Source organism: Brachycentrus maculatus, unplaced genomic scaffold (genome assembly GCF_059751285.1).
Source record: "Brachycentrus maculatus isolate JH-2025_06_01 unplaced genomic scaffold, ASM5975128v1 h1tg000475l, whole genome shotgun sequence".
Taxonomy (NCBI): Eukaryota; Metazoa; Arthropoda; class Insecta; order Trichoptera; family Brachycentridae; genus Brachycentrus; species Brachycentrus maculatus.
The window spans coordinates 2,873,673-2,893,985 of NW_028281222.1; the positions used below are offsets into that span (position 1 = coordinate 2,873,673).

The 20,313-nt window shown below is 33.6% G+C and overlaps 3 protein-coding genes and 1 long non-coding RNA gene across 5 annotated transcripts; 2 read left to right on the top strand and 2 right to left on the bottom strand.

Moving 5' to 3' along the window:
- Positions 1-1,182: 1,182 nt before the first annotated feature.
- On the bottom strand, positions 1,183-4,642 carry LOC148302183 (vasotab-TY3-like). The gene is made up of 3 exons (XM_088272127.1): positions 4,603-4,642; positions 3,079-3,255; positions 1,183-1,368 (listed from the first exon to the last, which is right to left on the bottom strand). Exons 1-3 carry the CDS (start codon positions 4,622-4,624, stop codon positions 1,223-1,225), a joined length of 345 nt encoding a protein of 114 aa, XP_088128253.1. The 5' UTR covers positions 4,625-4,642; the 3' UTR covers positions 1,183-1,222.
- A 3,758-nt stretch (positions 4,643-8,400) lies between these two features.
- On the top strand, positions 8,401-10,693 carry LOC148302184 (uncharacterized). The gene is made up of 2 exons (XR_015838703.1): positions 8,401-8,439; positions 10,456-10,693. It is a non-coding gene; the product is annotated as an uncharacterized LOC148302184 (long non-coding RNA).
- LOC148302185 (vasotab-TY3-like) lies at positions 8,475-13,248 on the bottom strand. Of its 2 annotated transcripts, none has more exons than XR_015838702.1 (3): positions 12,982-13,248; positions 10,516-10,692; positions 8,475-8,626 (listed from the first exon to the last, which is right to left on the bottom strand). XR_015838702.1 is itself a non-coding variant. In XM_088272128.1 (3 exons), exons 1-3 carry the CDS (start codon positions 13,229-13,231, stop codon positions 8,526-8,528), a joined length of 300 nt encoding a protein of 99 aa, XP_088128254.1. In that variant the 5' UTR covers positions 13,232-13,248; the 3' UTR covers positions 8,475-8,525. The 2 variants fall into 2 exon arrangements, 1 of the variants encoding a protein (XP_088128254.1); XM_088272128.1 differs by having other exon boundaries at positions 13,210-13,248.
- Positions 13,249-14,912: 1,664 nt separating this feature from the next.
- Positions 14,913-20,079, top strand: LOC148302186 (vasotab-like). The gene is made up of 3 exons (XM_088272126.1): positions 14,913-14,957; positions 18,072-18,245; positions 19,835-20,079. The coding sequence occupies exons 1-3, from the start codon at positions 14,936-14,938 to the stop codon at positions 19,999-20,001; spliced, it is 363 nt and encodes a 120-aa protein (XP_088128252.1). The 5' UTR covers positions 14,913-14,935; the 3' UTR covers positions 20,002-20,079.
- Positions 20,080-20,313: the final 234 nt, after the last annotated feature.

Sequence of the window (20,313 nt, forward strand, 5' to 3'; positions counted from 1 at the left end):
GACGCCTGCGTGATATTTCACATCCATTTATTTAACAATCAACAAAACTCGCTAACTAACCGTCATGTCGCTTCACCGCAGGGGTAGGCAGGGAGAATAGAACTCCACACCACTCTGTATTTGCAACTGTTCTTCGCCTATTCAGCATTTATGCATCTTACACATACACACTGATTTTTCCGACTCCTGATCTGACCACATTCAAGTGACGGATTGGTGTGGTGTTCTATTCTCTTTGCCTACACCCGCGGAGAAGCGGCGTGATGGTTCATTAGTAAGATAATTAGTTTAATTAATTCTTTTCATGAATGCTGGGAGCAAAGTGAATGGTGCATTGAAATCAGTTATAGCAAATAAAAATCTATCAGCGGAAGCTAAACTGGCAGTGCACACCGGAGTCCTGGTTCCAACTCTAATGTATGGAAGTGAAACATGGAGTTGGCAAAAGAAGGATGAAAGTAGACTGAATGCAGCCGAAATGCGATCTCTCAGAAGAATGTGCGACAAAACGATGTATGATAGATGTGCTAATAGTGAAATAAGGAAGGAATGCAAAGCTGAGATAAGCATTATCGATAAAATTAAGAAAGGTGTGTTGAGATGGTTTGGACATGTAGAACAAATGAGTGAGGAAAGAACGGTAAAACAAATTTATGAGGCAAATGTTAGCGGGAAAAGAAGCAGAGGAAGACGGAGAAAAACATGGCACGATCAGGTATGCCAAATACTTGAAAGTGGTCAGGTTAGGAGTTAGGTGAAAGCGGCGTGATGGTTAGGTTAGGTTAGGTTAGGTTAGGTTGGTCAGGTTAGGAGTTAGGTGAAAGCGGCGTGATGGTTAGTTATGTAGTTAGTAAGTTAATTCTTTTCATACGTGTTCATACTTCTAGTATGTTCCTCATGCCTCTAGCGAGATAGCAAATGTTTTTGCCTAGAATTTTCACTCACGAATTACATGAAATTATAGTAACTTTAAACGTAAAAAGTAAATCCGCTCACGAGTAGGCATAGGCTACAAAACTTAATAAGTTGAAGCCTGAGCAGGGTCATGATAAGCGGTGTTGCATAACCTGTAGCTAGAGTCACTTGGACGTTAGGTAATTAAAAAAATTCCAATATGTACTACGATCACCACATTTCTCAGTAGGCATATAAGTAATAATAAAAAATGAATGACAACAAAAAAATGTTACTTAAGCGCCTTTATTATAGGAATGTATCTCATTTAATAATAATGTGATCTCTTCTTGGAGATTGGCATATCGGGAATTGGTTCATCGGGGATTGGTTCCTCAGGGACGGGTTCGGGTCCCGCCGGAGCTGATAGTGGCTCTTCACCGTCACACGTTCCTCGGCGAATGAAGATGTACTCTGGAAAATAAAAAAAAAAAAATATATAAATTTTTTAATTTTTATTTTATTTCTTGAATTTTTTTATTTGTATACATTTATTTAAATCACAATTTATACATATTTCGAAGTTATTATTTTTTTTTTGCAGAGACCCACCAAGCCACCTTGTGTGTCTTGTCAGTGGAGTTATTTTTTATTGTTTTTAACGATTTTAACCTAATATACACACACAAAAGAGAAAAATCTAAGAATATAAACATTTTACAATTTTCATAAAATTAACTCTTGATCATTTACCCATTCCTTTATTTTGCCTTTGTTCCATATTTTATTTTGACCTCTAACATCCGTCGGCAACAAATTAAAAATGTTCGGAACGATATATACTGCCGTATTCAGTTAGCCAACATTTTTATGTACTAGAGGTAAAATAACTGTGGATTCATTGTAAACGCGTTTAAACTATGAAATTTTGTATCAATTGATATTATTATTTTATAATATTATTTTGTTTGTTAATAAAAATAATACTTCGCTCACTCCTTTCAAGAACGTCATAAATCAAAATACTTGATTTTTCAGGAGAGCGTTTTTAATGTTAAATATTATAATACAATGCATGAAAAATAAATATGAAGCCACTTTTTGAACTTTTTACTGTGCAACAGATCTTTTTAGGTAAAAGATGAAGGTTTTTTCTCCATTTGAAAAATATTTAGTATATTTGAAAAAACAATTAAACAATACCTTTTCTTCAAATTGCAAAAACAACACTTTCTGCCCTGTAGCGGGTAAATATTAAGTTAAAATTATGCCGCTTTTGCTGGGATATAGTACATTTTCTGGGCATTCCGAAGACATGTACAACTGAAAACTGTCGATTTTTGATTTATGACGTTCTTGAAAGGAGTGAGCGACTTGACACTGGCAGTAACATCCTTTCACTGGATGATAGCCAAATAAAATTTTAAAAAAAACCGAAGTAATACATCTATTATAACACATGACAGATCTCACTACAGATTGCACTACGGTGGAAAAGCTCATTTTGTCCACGTAATTCAGGTATGGTTTCGAGACGAAAAAATGGCATCCCGTGCCAAAACCTTACATAATAGATGCCAAGAAGAGTAAATTCTTTGATTGAGCCCGAATGAGATCATATTAAATATTAATTTGTGATACAACAAAAAAAGTTTTGTTTCAATTAATCTGTTCGATTCTGTATTATGAAATTGCCATGAAGATTACCAAACTTCAGCGTAGAGTAATAAGAAATACGAGGTAATTCATCGATCGTAACGATTTTTTCAAAATGATTTTTCAACTCCAAAATGCAATACTAAGCAATTTCAACAAAACTTCAAATATTTCAATAAACTCCCCAAAGAAATTTAAAAAATAGAAGATATAAAAATTCTAAAGAAAAAAATTAATGCCCATTACATATAAATCTTGAAAAAATATATTAAAAAAAGACTATTTTACCATTAATTATATAAAACCTTTAACCACAAGTGTAAGTCCCTCTCCAAGCACAAGAGCTCAGTCTCTTTTTTGGAGAGGCACAGCTAATCTAAAACTAAAAGTTTGCCATATGTATAAATGTTTAGAAAATGTATTATGTTGTGCTTAAAAATGTAACTATATTAAATAAATAAAATAAAATCAAAAATAATACAGGGCAAAGTGGAAGGCAAACGCAGTAGGGGAAGAATTTTGGCTTACCATCGTCAGGATTGTTGCAGTTCTGTACCTCGAGGGTGCATGGGTTTGGGAACACTCTGAGTTCTAGCGTGTTGTAGCTTATTGTGCAAACTGGGTCATAGTTATAAGGGCAGATCTGAGGGCAGTCGGGATTCTGGGCACTGCAGAATGCAGCGAGGACTGTGAAGAGCAGGACACCTGAAAAATAAACACATTATTTTTTAATATCTCAACATAGACGTCCGCCTCCATAGTGTAATGGTCAGCACGCTCGGCTACCGTACTGGAGATCCCGGGTTCGATTCCTAGGGTGGGTCAAATACATTAAAGTGATTTTTTCTCTCTAATATTTATTCAATATTACCCTGGACTGGTACCTGAAGCGGAGGGCTGGTCACCTTTCCTTCGTGTGTTGATGATCGAGATAACACTGCGTTTATATTATGCAGTGTCCTATGCACCATTGGGGTGCGGAAAAGGGTTTGAATGAACAATATGGATGAAGAAGAATATGGTAAGGCATTTGGAAGGTTCATTGGTAAGGCATTTCTCTTGTGTAAGGTAAGGGGCTTATGACTGTCACAGGCTAGTTTAAGTTAAAAAAATTCAACATTTTAATAAATTTGCTTCAATAATTTTTTCTTTTCTATTAAATATTTCAAATTATTTTGTTGACATCTCAAGATGAAGAAGAATATGGAAGTCTGGAAGAATATAGGCTGGTTTAAGTGACACTTTACACACGTGTAACATTCACCAATCCTACCCATGATTGACAACCACACTACTCAAATTCTTAAAACTTCTAGATATATTGATCAAACTCGAAACACAGTGTGCGAGAGTCACTAGAGACATCTATGGTGGGATGACAAAAGATTCTATGAAGCAGAAATCTTTTGTATGTAAGGTCTGAATTCTGAATTATATTCACATACTTAAGAAATGCTAGAAAATATCATTTAATTTTTATTTAAGCTTATAACCCAGAAGAAGAAATAGAAAAGAAAAAATCACATAATGAAATTCTAGGCATTTATGGGGCTTACGACCGTCATAGGCTGGTTTAAGTTATGACTTTACATATGTGTAACATTCACCAATCCTACCCATGATTGACAACCACACTACTCAAATTCTTGGAACTTCTATATATATATATGTATATGATCCAATTTCGAAACAATGTGCTTGACTCACTAGAATTTCACTAGATACATCTATTGGTGAGATGAAAGAAGCTTTTTATTGAGCAGAAACTTTTTCATTTGTATGTGAAGTCCGAATCCTGGATTATAATCACACACATGAGAAACGCCAGAAAATATAATTTTCATTTCGGTATTTTAGCTTATAATTTGAACCGTTTATTTTTTTACAACATTTTGAGTGTGTCCAAATACTTGTTCACAAATCAGGATTATCTCTAATAAAAGAAGTGATTTTTTATACCATTTTTTGACTTTTCAACATAGATTCACCCTTTTTCATCATCACAATAATAAAAGCAAAAGTAAAAATAAAAAGGTGTCTTTAAAAACTTACTGAAATAAACTGAGCACTTCATTTTGGACGAAATGAGGTCATTTTCTTTATTTTAAGATCTTTTTATACGTAAATGCTTACACAAAAATGAATAACAATGATTACCAAACTTTTTTACTGGCTGAAGGAAAGCAAGATTGACCACTTTGCCTTCATATTCATAATATGTATATTATATCGCTCACTCCTTTCAACAACGTCATATATCAAAAATCGTCAATTTTCAGTTGTGCATGTTTTCGAAATGCCCAGAAAATGTACTTTATCCCGGCAAAACTTTATATTTACCCGCTACAGGGCAGAAAGTGTTGTTTTTGCATTTTGAAGAAATTATTGTTTAATTATTTTTTTCAAAATACTAAATATATTCAAATGGAGAAAAAACATTAAAAAATAATGTTTTGATACCTGTGAAATAATTGCAAACATAGAACAGGTGAATTGAATAAGTATCATTAGGGTCACCATGATTCTTAAATTATTAAAAAGTAATTATAAAATTTTCAGAATAATTTATTTGAATATAAATTCTTTCCATGTTCGCTCCCTAGGTGGAGCATATGGCCAACGCAAGACGTCTCCACTCTGTCACGCGCCATCTCCTTGGCTTCCTCCCAGGTCAGTCCGGCGTCTCCAAGTTCTGCTGAGTAAAGTCGGTGAATGGTCGTCATCACATCGTCATATATATATATATATATATATATATATATATATATATATATATATATATATATATATATATATATATATATATTTGCCTCCGTAGCGTAATGGTCAGTGCGATCGGTTACCGTTCTGGATGTCCCGAATTCGATTCCCAGAGGGGTCAAATAAATATAAGTGATTTTTACACTGTAATATTTATTCAAAATTACCCTGGACTGGTCCTGAAGCGGGGGGCTAATCACCTTTCCTTCATGTGTAAACGATCAAGATAACACTGCGTATATATAAAGCAGTGCCCTATGTACCATTGGGGTGCGGATAAGGGTTTTATTATATATTTAATTATTTATAATTTCATAACATTTTGAGTGTGTCCAAATACTTACGTGTCAAATAAAAAGGTCTCTGTTGAATAAAAGCTTTCTCGATCCAACATAGATGGCTTTTGTGAACTCATATACATATGTCATGGCTATAGATTGGTGAATGCTACACGTGTTTAAAGGGATTCCCTAAATTAGCCTATGACGGGTCGTATGTCCCGTATACACTCGGACTTCCTTATTCTTTCGTCTAGGTATGTTGAAATACCAAAATGTTATATTTAACATTGAATTATGTTCACCCTATACTTATATGTTAATCAAAAATAATAAAAACGTTATTATTATTTGAATAAAAAACACAGCTCTATAAATTTGTATAATAAATATTTATTCATATGACATTTGAAGCATATTTTTTTAATTTATTTATTGTTTTAATAATAATTTACAGCACATAATGCATTTCTAATCAAATAAAAAAATGAGATGAGATGGTTTGAACACCTGTTACGAGTGAGTGATGAAATAACGGTCACGTCCATGGCATATAGCATACTTCTTGACAGCTGCTTTGATATTTTTTACCTAAAAGCATTGTACAAACACAAATATTTATATTTCATACTATTTCTGTGAGCCTGAGCGGCTCATTATTAGAAATAGGTATCAAATTGTGGTAGAGTGGGTTCGAACCGAGAAACTCTGACTTGAGAGTCCGCGACATTAACCACGGGACCACAACCCGATACATTTGAAACATACATATTTGTAAATGTGTGCTTTCTATTTTATTTATTTTCCATTTGACCACAGCGACGCCGGCTGAGTTCTTGGTCTTCCTCTGATTCTGTTACCAACCTTTTTGAATCCTTATATATTTTTTACTATCATTCTTCACTCGTTCGGTTCATAGGTCCAAATCGGGGTCCAAAATGAATGAACTAAAAAAATACTTTATTAAAAGATATTTGTGTTAGTTATAAGTTATATTAGTTGTTATATAGTTGTTCGCCTCCGTAGTGTAATGGTCAGCACGCTCGGCTACCGTTCTGGAGGTCCCGGGTTCGATTCCCAGGGGAGTCAAATAAATAAAAGTGATTATTGTCACTGTAATATTTATTCAATATTACCCTGGACTGGTACCTGAAGTGGAGGGCTGATCACCTTTCCTTCATGTGTAAACAATCAAGATAACACTGCGTTTATATAAAGCAGTGCCCTATGCACCATTGGGGTGCGGATAAGGGTTTTATTATTATTATTATTATTAGTTATATGTATTTACTCTGTTTTTTCTCCTTTAAACATGCTTCTTCTTCTTTTTTTTGTAGATCCTAGGGATCTGTTTGTGCCTCTGCATGTCGCTCTTGGGATGTCGACTCCCAGCTGCCTTTCCATCTTTTCGGAGGTCTGCCTGGGGGTCTGCGTCCTTCAGGGTTGCCTTGGAGGGCGATACGTGGAAGTCTGTCTTCTGACATTCTGTTTATATGTTCATTCCAGTATCGCCTTCGTTGTCATCCCCACCTCACGATATCCTCCGTCTCACACATGCTCCGTATGCATGCTTCTTACCTTATGTTTTTATATGCCTATTTACTGTATCTTTTATTACTTTTTATTTTACATTAAGCCCTGCGTTTTCTTTTTTATTAATTTATCTGTTTTTCAGTGTTAACCTTTATCCCGTGTCCCAAAATGAGTTATGTTAATTACTCATCGGGAATATTATACAGGATGTCCCATAATCCATCGTAATCCTTTTAAGGGGTGTAAGGCCAGCTTATGACTCACCCTAAAATGAAAATATGACCTCAGTAAAAGTGCCTTAGTTTTTGAGATATTTCCACTTTTATGAATTTTCCGAACATCTACGTCTTAGATCAGTTTTTTGAGTGCAACTTCTTCAAATTTTCTCGTTTTAAGATACTAATTTTTGTTTCACAAATATTACACAAAAATTATTTAATTTAAAATAAATACTTCTCATTTTACTAAAAGAAAGCAATGATTACATCGGAATTCCTTATAAATTAAATTATTATAAAATCAGCTCATTTTGGATTAAAAAAACAATTTTTTTTTCTGAAGTAAAACAAAGTAAATGTTATACTGTTTTTAAAATGAAATAAATTGAACAACTTTTTGAAATGACTTGCCAGGTTAGCGTTATATATATTTTTTTCAGGGTAAAGATTCCCAAAGATTTATTTTAAAATCATTGATCCAGCATCAATATTATTTTTTCCGCCTAGGAAAGCCAGTATTGGCACTATTTTGGACTGTGATCAACAGAATCGTTATTCAGTATTGTGAAACGTAAATTAGAATCCTAAAATATGAAAATTTGAGAAAGTGGCACTCAAAAAACTGATCTAAGGCGTAGATGTTCGGGAAGTTCATAAAAGTGGAAATATCTCGAAAACTAAAGCACTTTTACTAAGGTCATATTTTAATTTTTTGTCGAGTCATAAGCTGTCCTAACAACGCTTAAAAGTAAAACATTGTATTATGGGACACCCTGTATATGTGACTTGTGCATGTTTAACCTTTTCCACTCTGACCACTTTTTCTCATAACTGATCAGCTACTCTGATCAAAAAAATGCGACGTTTTTCTACCATTAAAATAAATATTTTGATTCCCTAATTATGGGACACTCTGTCTGGCAATTCGTATGACCATGTTAATTAAGATTAAATGTTATATCTAAAATATTTTTTGGTAGAATATACTAGGATGATAGAGAAATCAGTGATTAAAGTTATACCTGCGCCGGGCCAGACATTGTGGCCCACGGAGCTGCCTGCTAGAATCATACGGGCCAGAATATCTGGCCTACAGAGTGGTAAGAGTTAAATAAATAAATAATAAAAAGTGATATATTTTTAAAAGCCTTTATTCGTTGATGCAGGATTTAAAATATGCATTATATTATTCACCGTCTTGAATGATATATGGACTTCCTGATTCTCGCCTAGGAGCTGAAATTTCTTCGTCAAAATCACAAGTTCCTCTGCGGATGAAGATGTACTCTGCACATAAACATACAATTCTTGATACATCTCATACAAAAATTAAATAAAAGCAACAATTCGCTCACCCCTTTCAACAACGTCATATATCAAAAAACTTGATTTTTCATGAGATCGTTTTTAAAGTTTAAAAATATAATCAAATGTATTAAAAATAAATATCAAGCCACTTATTAAAATTTTTACTAGGCTACGGATCTTTTAAGGTAAAACTGAATGTTTTTTCTCCATTTGAAACATATTTAGTGTATTTCAAAAAATAATTAAAAAACCTTAAACCTTTTCTTAAAAATGCAAGAACAACACTTTCTGCCCTGTAGCGGGTAAACATTAAGTTAAAAATATGCCGCTTTTGCTGGGATAAAGTTCATTTTCTGGTTTCGATTTTGGATTTATGACGTTGTTGAAAGGAGTGAGCGAATTGTGAAAAAAACGTTTATTTTTGACATCTCAACACAGAATTAGGAGAATACGGAAGTCTGGAATATTACACGTGTGCAAAGTGATCACTTAACCAAGCCTATGACGGTTGAAGGCTCTTTAAATGTCCAAACTTCTGTAATCTTCTTCATCTATGTTGAGATATCAAAAAATAATGTAACAAAATAACTCCTTATTGGAGATTGTCCAGATTTGAGTAGAAGTATTTGGACACACTCAAAACGTTATGAATACTGGTCAAATTATGATCTAAAATATTTTTTTTTAAATGTTTTCAAACGTTTCTCAAGTATGTTAATATAATCCAGGATTAGGATCACACATGCAAATGAAAATAGTATCTGCTTAATGAAAGCTTTCCTCATATCACCATAGATGGCTATTGTGAACTCGCTCATACTGTATTACGAGTTTGATCAATAATATACAGGTCTAGAAATTTCAAAATTTTGAGTAGTGTGGTTGTCAATCATGGGTAGAATTGGTGAATGTTACACGTATTTCTTTGACCACTTAACCAAGCCTATGACGGTCCTTAAGCCCCATATTTATGGGGCTCAGACTTATTCTTCTTCATCTTTGTTGAGATGTCAAAAAGTAACGTCAAAAATAACTCCATATTGGAGATAATCCAGATTTATGGACAAGTACATACACATTTAAAATCTTGTAGAAGAAAAGAAGAATATTGGAGTCTGAGTATTTACAGGGCTTGCGACCTGGCGTAGGCTGGTTTAAGTGATCAATCACTTTACACATTCGCCAATTCTACCCATGATTGACAACCACATTTCCCACAACCACACGTGTAACATTCACCAATTCTACCCATTATTGACAACCACACTACTCAAATTCTTGGAAGTTCTATATATATGAACCAATTTAGAAACCTTGTTCTTGAATCACTAGAACTTCACTAGAGACATCTATTGGTGAGATGTAAAGAAGCTTTTTTACTAAGCAGAAACTCTTATATTAGTATGTGAGATCCGAATCCTGGATTATAATCACACACATGAGAAACGCCAGAAAATACCATTTTCATTTTTATTATTAAGCTTATAATTTGACCAGATAATTTATTTACAACATTTTGCGTGTGTCCAAATACTTGTTCACAAAATCTGGATTATCTCCAATTACAAGAGTTATTTTCATATTATTTTGTTGACATCAAAATTGTAGATAATCCAGATTTTGTGAACAAGTATTTAGACACACTCAAAATGTTGTAAGATCATACTAAATATTAATTTGCGATACAACAAAAAAAAGTTTTGTTTCCATTAATCTGTTCGATTCTGTATTGTGAAATTGCCATGAAGATACCAAACTTCAGCGTGGAGTAATAAGGAATACGAGGTAATTCATCGATCATAACACAGGGAACAGGGAACTTCCACAAAGTGGAAGGCAAACGCAGCATAGGAAGAATTTATCCTCACCATCGTCAGGATTGTTGCAGTTCTGCACCTCAAGTCTGCATTCGTTTGAGAACACCCTGAGCTCTAGCGTGTTGTAGCTTATTGCGCAAACTGGGTTAACGTCCGCAGTGCAAAACTGAGGGCAGTCGGGATTCTGGGCATTGGTGAATGCAGCAAGGACTGCCAACAGCAGGACACCTGGAAGACATACAGTATTATTTATCTTTATTTTAAATTATTTTTCATTTCACAATATATTTTATTAGATTTTTTGAATTACCTAACGTCCAAGTGACTCTGAAATCTAGCTAGGGCTTTTGCAACACCGTTTATCATGTCCCTACTCAGGCTTCAACTTTATAAGTTTCATAGCCTATGCCTACTCGTGAGTGGATTTACTCTTTATGTTTAAAGTTACTATAATTTCATGTAATTCATGAGTGAAAATTCTAGGCAAAAACGCTCGCTTTCTCGCTAGAGGCGTGAGTTTATACATTTCAATGGTTCTAAGTTAGATATTTTATTCGATTGCAAGTACCAAAAAGGTATATAAAATCCTCGCCTTTTTTCTTTTCATTTAATTTTTTATTTATTTATTGGAAAACCAACGGAAAATTTACAAAATATAATACAATTGAATAAAATAAAATTCCAATTACAGGTTTTCACTTAAAAGTAATTTTAAAAAAAAGTTATGTATAAGTATAACTATAAAGCATTGTGCAAGAGGGTGTGTGTGTGTGTGTGTGTGTGTGTGTGTGTGTGTGTGTTGAATGATTTTCAATATTGATACAAAAAAAGATCCCACAAAGGCATGGCCTGTGTGTGGGTAAACATTTTCTTTTAGGCTATAATAAAGGGCAATGGAAAAAATACAATAGATATTAGAAATATAAATAGATAATTGAATTGGTGGGTAATATAACTAAAAACTAACTACCCATCACGCCGCTTCCCCGCAGGGGTAGGCAGAGAGAATCAAACGCCACAAAATGTCCTTGCAAACATTCTTTGCCTCTTCTACATTCATGCATCTCCTCATACATACCCAACGATTATTACGACTCCTGACCCGGCCGCTTTCAAGTATTTGACATACCTGATTGTGCCAAGTTTTCCTCGGTCGTCCTCTGCTTCTTTTTCCAACTACATTCGCCTCATAAATTTGTTTAACCGTTCTTTCTTCACTCATACGCCCCACATGTCCAAACCATCTCATTACACCTTTCTTAATTTTATCGATAATGCTTATCTCAGCCTTACATTCTTTCCTTATTTCATCATTCGAACATCTATCAAACATCGTTTTGCCACACATTCGTCTGAGGGATCGCATTTCGACTGCATTCAGTCTGCTTTCATCCTTCTTTTGCCAACTCCATGCTTCGCTTCCATACATAAGGGTTGGAACCAGAACTCCATTGTGTACTGCCAGTTTAGCTTCCGCTGATAGATTATATCCAAAATAATACAAGGTTTGTTGGATTGAATTCTACATTTATTTATGTATATGTTAATACGTGATGCGTTTCGTCTTCTTAGGACATTATCAAACACTCTTGTGTAAGTTTATAATATACACTACAAATAAACTACAAATATTAGATTTTAACAGAAAAGAAAAAATCAAAAAGATTAAAATGAATAAAGTTGGCAAATATGTACCATATCGCTCACTCCTTTCAAGAACGATAAAAATCAAAAATCGTCAATTTTCAGTTGTGCATGTTTTCGGAATGCCCAGAAAATGTACTATATCCCAGAAAAAAGATGCATATTTTTAACTTAATATTTACCCGCTATAGGGCAGAAAATGTTGTTTTTGCATTTTGAAGAAAAGGTATTGTTTAATAATTTTTTTAAATACACTAAATATTTTTCAAATGGAGGAAAAACCTCCAGGTTTTACCTAAAAAGATCTGTTGCAAAGTAAAAAGTTCAATATGTGGCTTGATATTTATTTTTAATATATTGTGTTATATTTTTAAACTTTAAAAACGTTCTTCTGACGTTCTTGAAAGGACGATATAAGTTATTCTATATATAATATTAGAGTGAAAAAATCACTTAAATTTATTTGACCCCCCCCCCCTCACATCAGATAAAAAGTGGTATAAAAATTACAATTATTTTTTTTGACCCCCCTCTTGAATTTGATATATATATATATATATATATATATATATATATATATATATATATATATATATATATATATATATATATATATATATATATATATATATATATATATATATATATATATATATATATATATATATATATATATATATATATATATATATATATATATGTATATATATATATATACATATATATAAATATATATATATATATATATATATATTTAAATAAAATGTGTTCCAAAGAGCAAGAGCAGGGAGACAGTTGCTGACTGATATCAAGGTCCGGAAGTTGGCCTATCTGGGGCATGTGCTGAGAGGAGACAAGTACGAGCTATTGCACCTAGTGGAGGGTCCACGAGGTGTGGGCAGAAGGCAGATCTCCTGGCTCCGGAATATACCAGGCTGGGCGGGGATCAGGACCCTGTTTAGAGCTGCCCGAGACAAGGAAATATACTCTCAAGTGATATTCAACTAGACTTGACACGCACAGAAGAAGATGGAATCGAACCCGGGCATTTCAGAAGCAAAAAAGGGAAAAATGAAAATAATAAAGCTTGTTTAAACTTACTGAAAAAAACTGCGCACTTCATTTTGAATAAAAGGAGGTAATGTAGAATGATTTTTTGAGTCTTTATATAGTCTCGTAAATCTTGTATTGTTTACTTATCACAAAGATTCCCAAACGTTTCATTTTATGACTCATGTAGACGCATGTATCTACCATACTTAGTATATTCTTCTTCTTAGCTCCATCCCAACTTCTTTGTAGACTGTTGGGATCAGCTCTCCTCGTGCTTCGGTCATTCTATCATATACAACGTCACCTAGGCCACGTCTTATAATCATGTTATATTTCTGCAGCATCCATGAATTTCGTGGTCTTCCTCTAGATGTTTTTTTGAGGAAGATTCATGGCCGAGAGTTTCTTATGAACTATCGCAGATCCGATGTCGGATGGGTCCTCACCCAGGCTCCTGCAATGCGCCTCTAGCTGTTGTCTTTGAAAAAGATGATGTAAGAAGATCATGCATTGAACACTACCATGAAGATTGCCTGACATCAAGAGACCACCACATTTAGCTTATACTAATAACACGAAGATTGCTTGACATCAAGAGACCACCACATTTAGCATATACTAATAACACGAAGATTGCTTGACATCAAGAGACCACCACATTTAGCATATACTAATAACACGAAGATTGCTTGACATCAAGAGACCACCACATTTAGCATTGACCAATTACACGAAGAGTGTTTGGCATCAGGAGACCACCATATTTAGCATTGACCAATACCACAAAGAGTGCTTGACATCAGGAGACCACCATATTTAGCATTGACCAATAACACGAAGAGTGCTTGACATCAGTAGACCACGACACTCAACATTGACCAATACCAAGAATAATGCTTGACATCAGGAGATGAATATGGTGAATATGATTTATGAATATGTCTCCTGATGTCAAGCATTCTTTAATTCTGAAGCATTGACCAATACCACGAAGGGTGCTTGACATCAGGAGACCATGACACTCAGCGTTGGCAAATAGAAGAAGAAGATTTACCGTTCTGAATGCAGAATTGTCATGCACATAAGTCAGACCAAACAAATATTATTCAACTTTTTTTTTTAAATCAAATATAATTTATCATCGTGTTTGTTTCATTCAATTTGATCAGATGAATTTGTTAATAATGTATTTATATAAGTGTTTCTTTAATTTATTTTTAAATTAGGCACTACAAGGCAGCGTGCGATTACCAAGCTTCTCAAACTTTCTTTGTGGTGTTAATTTTGACATTTCGCTCACTCAGCTTATAATTTGACCAGTTAATTTATTTTAACATTTTGAGAGTGTCCAAATACTTGTTCACAAATCTATATCTCCAATTATAGGAGTCATTATTCGTATTTTTTTTTTACGTTTTAACAAAGATGAAGGAGAATATGGAAGTATGGGCATTTATGTGCATTTTAATTACATTATGTCTTTTCTTTTTCTTGGTGTTTAAATTATAAACTTGATTAAAAAATAAATGATGTTTTATAGCGTCAAAAAATAATACAAAAATAACTCCTATCATTCTCTAATCCAGAATTTCTAACAAGTATTTGGACAAACTTAAAATGTTGTAAATTAGATCAATTATCAATTCATACAAAGTTTGATATTTGGTGATATACTCGTACAAGGTGGTACAAGGTCACAATGCAAGTAGTTTGAGGGACATATATATTTAAAAAAAATATCTTCTCTCATTACTTTTTTGTATCTCCAAACAATATGAAGGGGCTGATTTCTTTCTGTAAGTAAAAAAATTTCTTCCATTCAAAACTAACTTTATCTAATTTTTTTTTACTAACATTTCTTTGTGAAACTGCATTTTATATAAACCAACAAGTACCTTTTAAACATGTTTAATTTACACAACTCAATTTCTTGGATGTTCCATATATCGCTCACTCCTTTCAAGAACGCCATAAATCAAAAAACTTGATTTTTCAGGAGAACGTTTTTAAAGTTTAAAAAATATAACACAATGCATTAAAAATAAATGTCAAGCCACTTATTGAACTTTTTACTGTGCAACACATCTTTTTAGGTAAAACCTAAAGGTTTTTTCTCTATTTGAAAAATATTTAAATATATAAAAAAATAATTAAACAATACCTTTTCTCCAAAATCCAAAAACAACACTTTCTGCCCTGTAGCGAGTAAATATTAAGTTAAAAATATGCCTCTTTTGCTGGGATATAGTACATTTTTTGGGCATTCCGAAAACATGCACAACTGAAAATTGACGATTTTTGATTTTTGACGTTCTTGAAAGGAGGGAGCTATATCGCTCACTCCTTTCAAGAACGTCATAAATCAAAAAACTTGATTTTTCAGGAGAGCGTTTTTGAAGTTTAAAAATATAACACAATGTATTAAAAATAAATGTCAAGCCACTTATTGAACTTTTTACTGTGCAACACATCTTTTTAGGTAAAACCTGAAGGTTTTTTCTACATTTGAAAAATATTTAATATCTTTTAAAAAAAAATTAAACAATACCTTTTCTTCAAAATGCAAAAACAACACTTTCTGCCCTGTAGCGGGTAAATATTGAGTTAAAAATATGCCTCTTTTGCTGGGATATAGTATATTTTCTGGGCATTTCGAAAACATGCAAAACTGAAAATTGACGATTTTTGATTTTTGACGTTCATGAAAGAAGGGAGCGATATGTGAACCAATTTCGAAACATTGTTCTATAATCACTAGAACTTCACAAGAGAGATCTATTGGTGAGATGAAAAAAGCTTTTATTAGTATGTGAGATCCGAATCCTGGATTCTAATCACATACTCCCACATGAGAAACGCCAGAAAATATCATTTTTATTTTTATTATTTCTATTTTTTATTTTTATTATGTCCGCCTCCGTAGGGTAATGGTCAGCACGCTCGGCTACCGTTCTGGAGGTCCCGGGTTCGATTCCTAAGGGGGGTAAAATAAATATATGTGATTTTTTTCACTATCATACTTATTCAATATTACCCTGGACTGGTACCTGAAGCGGAGGGCTGATCACCTTTCCTTCATGTGTAAACGATCAAGATAACACTGCGTTTATATGACGCAGTGCCCTATGCACCATTGGGGTGCGGATAAGGGTTTTATTATTATTATTATTTAAGCATATAATTTGACCAGTTAATTTATTTACAACATTTTGAGTGTGTCCAAATACTTGTTCACAAATGTGGATTATCTCCAATTAAAGGATATAATTGATTATATTATAATATTGATTGTTCAATGTTAACGTCACAAAGAAATGACCAATCAACATTTTTCAAATTGAGTTTGAAAACATTGAAATTCCTTTTTTTTAATCAAGAGAGATTGTTTCTAGTTTGGGCGAGTTATGTGAAATACAATTTACATATCGCTCACTCCTTTCAACAACGCCATACATCAAAAAACTTGATTTTTCACGAGATCGTTTTAAAGCTTAAAAAATAGTAAAATATTAAAAATAAATATCAAGCCATTTATTGAACTTTTTACTGTGCAACAGATCTTTTTAGGTAAAACCTGAAAGTTTTTTCTCTATTTGAAAAATATTTAGTATATTTAAAAAAATAATTAAGCAATACCTTTTCTTCAAAATGCAAAAACAACACTTTCTGCGCTACAGCGGGTAATTATTAAGTTAAAAATATGCCGCTTTTGCTAGGATATAGTACATTTTCTGGGCATTCCAAAATCATGCACAACTGAAAATTGTAATTTTTGATATCGGTAGTGTAATGGCAAAGGGGTATATCTGTCAAATTTTCAAGTATGTCTGTCAAGTTAGTTCCACAAAATGTCTAAAATAGTGTATTCCAATGATAAAGCTGTAGTTGCAATACTTATTTAGTTTTATTAAGATATGTACCGTCCGTCCGCCTCTGTAGTGTAATGGTCAGCACGCTCGGCTACCGTTCTGGAGGTCCCGGGTTCGAATCCCAGGGGGGGTCAAATAAATATTAGTGATTTTTTCACTGTAATATTTATTCAATATTACCCTGCACTGGTAAGTGAAGCGGAGGGCTGATCACCTTTCCTTCATGTGTTAACGATCAAGATAACACTGTGTTTATATGAAGCAGTGCCCGATGCACCATTGGGGTGCGGATAAGGGTTTAATTAGATATGTACATATGAAAATACATAAAACAAGTGAGTTATTTTTTTTCACAAGTTTGTTTTTGGTCTCCTGTAAAATTTGGTCTGAGACAGATTCACCCCTTTGCGTTTACACTACCGATATATGACATTGTTGAAAGGAGTGAGCGATATGTATATTTTTTAATTTGTTCGGGAATTGTACAGCTTTATATTTAAAAAAAGTATATAGTAAAAAAAAGTTACATTTACAATAATAAACATTACATTACATTAACAAAAATATGTAGTTACATTAATAGAAACAAAGCCAATTAAACAATTCCACATTTATGTTAAAATAACTATTTAAAAACATTCAGAGATAAAAAAAAAGGGTATGAAGGATTTGTAATATATAAAAAAATGATGAAATTCCACAGGAAATAGCAATTCATTAGATTTTACAATGGAAATATTTGTTTGGTTAGAAATTACTCCGCCTGCGTGGTGTAATGATTAGCGTGTTTAGCTACCGTGCTGGAGGTCCCGGGTTCGATTCCCAGGGGGGGTGAAAATATATATTAGTGATTTTACACTGTAATTATTTAATATTACCCTGGACTGGTTCCTGAAGCGCAAGAGTGATCACCTTGCCTTCATGTAAGTAATGATCAATTTGGTGCAGTGCCCTATGCACCATTGGGTGCGGAAAAGGGTTATAAATAAGAAATTACTAAATTAAGGATGCGAGTTTGAATCTGTATGGTATGGTTCGCAGGTTTTCTGGTGCTCGCTCTCTCGGCTGTCGCCAGAGCCCAACTTCCTGGATGTCCTCAAGGATGTCCCCGAAACTACGACCCAGTTTGCGCCATCAGCTACAACACCCTCGAGCTGAAGACCTTCGGCAACCCTTGCCTCCTCGAAGTCCAAAACTGCAACAACCCTGACGATGGTAAGCAATTATGCAAAACAATAGCAGCAACAAAAAACGCGCAAAGAGCGTCAGAAATGAAGAATCTAAGGAGCATATCTGGCAAAAGTCTACGAGATAGAATGAGGAACACCAGGATAACAGAAATATGCGAGATGGAAGATTATTTATTGTAGAACTCCATTTTAATTTTTGTATTAATTTTAAATCAAACACAGATTTGGCTAGTTTTTGAGCCTACTTAGTTCAACTTGGTAGACTCAAAAAATCTGTGTTTAATTTAAAATGAATAATAGATTTATATTATCCACTGACACTTCGTGATGGAATTGCATTTTTAATTTATTATTAGATTAAAACCAATATTTTTAGCTTTTCCACTTTTTTATATTTGACCAGCGACCGGGTTTCGTCGTTACCGACATCATCAGACTGGTGAGAGGCTATACAAATTGTTATGTTATATATAAAAGAAGGCAGGAGTTGATAACCATGATTTGATATAATTTTATGAGAAATTAATTTAATTTGAGTGAATTTAAGTATTGTATGATATTTAAAATATTAAAAAAATTATAAAAAATATTATAAAAAATTATATTATAAAAATTATTTTAAATATCATACAATACTTAAATTCACTCAAATTAAATTAATTTCTCATAAAATTATATCAAATCATGGTTATCAACTCCTGCCTTCTTTTATATATAACATAACAATTTGTACAGCCTCTTACCAGTCTGATGATGTCGGTAACGACAAAACCCGGTCGCTGGTCAAATAAAAAAGTGGAAAAGCCAAAAATATTGGTTTTAATCTAATAATAAATTAAAATGAATACATAAAAGAGATGGAAGATGGCGTTAGATTACTATTTTGTCAAACACATCCACATCCCTTCTTCACTCATTCGATTCACATGCCCAAACCATCTGAACACACTTCTTAATTTTATCAATAATGCTCATGTCTACCTTGCATTCTTTCCTTATTTTACAATTTGAACATCTGTCATACACTGTTTTGAGGAACAGTGCGAGAGATCGCATTCTGACTGCATTCAGTCGTCTTTCATCCTTTTTTTGCCAACTCTATGTTTCACTAGAATAAATAACACCAGTATAAGAGAAATATGAGAGATGGAAGATGTCGCTAGGTGGGGAAGGCAACCCAGGAGACAATGGTACGCGCATGTGAGGAGAATGGAACCATCCAGACTCCCCCACATTGCACTGCACGGCCAACCTCAAGGCAGACTGCCGAAGAGATGGATTGATAGCTGGGAATCGACATCGCAGGAGGCTAATCCCTCTTTAAAAAATGCCACGAAGATGCCTAGATCAAGTGGTAGAAGAAGAAGAAGAAAAGACACCCTTAGCTGATCTTCTTCTTTAGCCTTCTGTCCTCCAATGCTGGATTATAAAGGTAGGGGTGCCTCTCCCCTACCTTTATAATTTCGGTAGAGGCAATATATTTTGTAAGGACCTTACTCCAAACTTAGTTGTGTTTATCGGCTCCACATGTATTTTATCATGCCCTTCGCGAAGAAGAATGCTTAGTCCCTGTTGCGGATTTTAATGTATCTTTTATGTTTTATTTTTTTATAGAGTACCTCTTCATTCTTCGGGGAAGTTGTGACGATTTGAAATCAAGAACAGGACCATCGTCGACTCCGGAGGAACCGATTCCTGAAGAACCCATTCACGAAGAACCTATCCCCGAAGAACCAATCCCCGAAGATCTGATGCCAAAGAAAAGATCATACTACTATTAGAAAATGAAATTTTCTTGAAATCATTTCTTTCAACAAACAAAAAAAAATACAACGTATCAATAAATTTGCTTCAATATATTTATTGTTTTCTTTAAAATAGTATTTCATATTATTTTGTTGACATCTCAAAATAGATATAAAGAATATGGAAGTCTGGGCATTTACGGCGCTTACGACCGTCATAGGCTGGTTTCACTTTATGTGATCTCTTTACACACATGTAATATTCACCAATTCTACCCATGATTGACACCCACACTACCCAAATTATTGGAAATTCTATCTATATAAATATATATATATATATATATA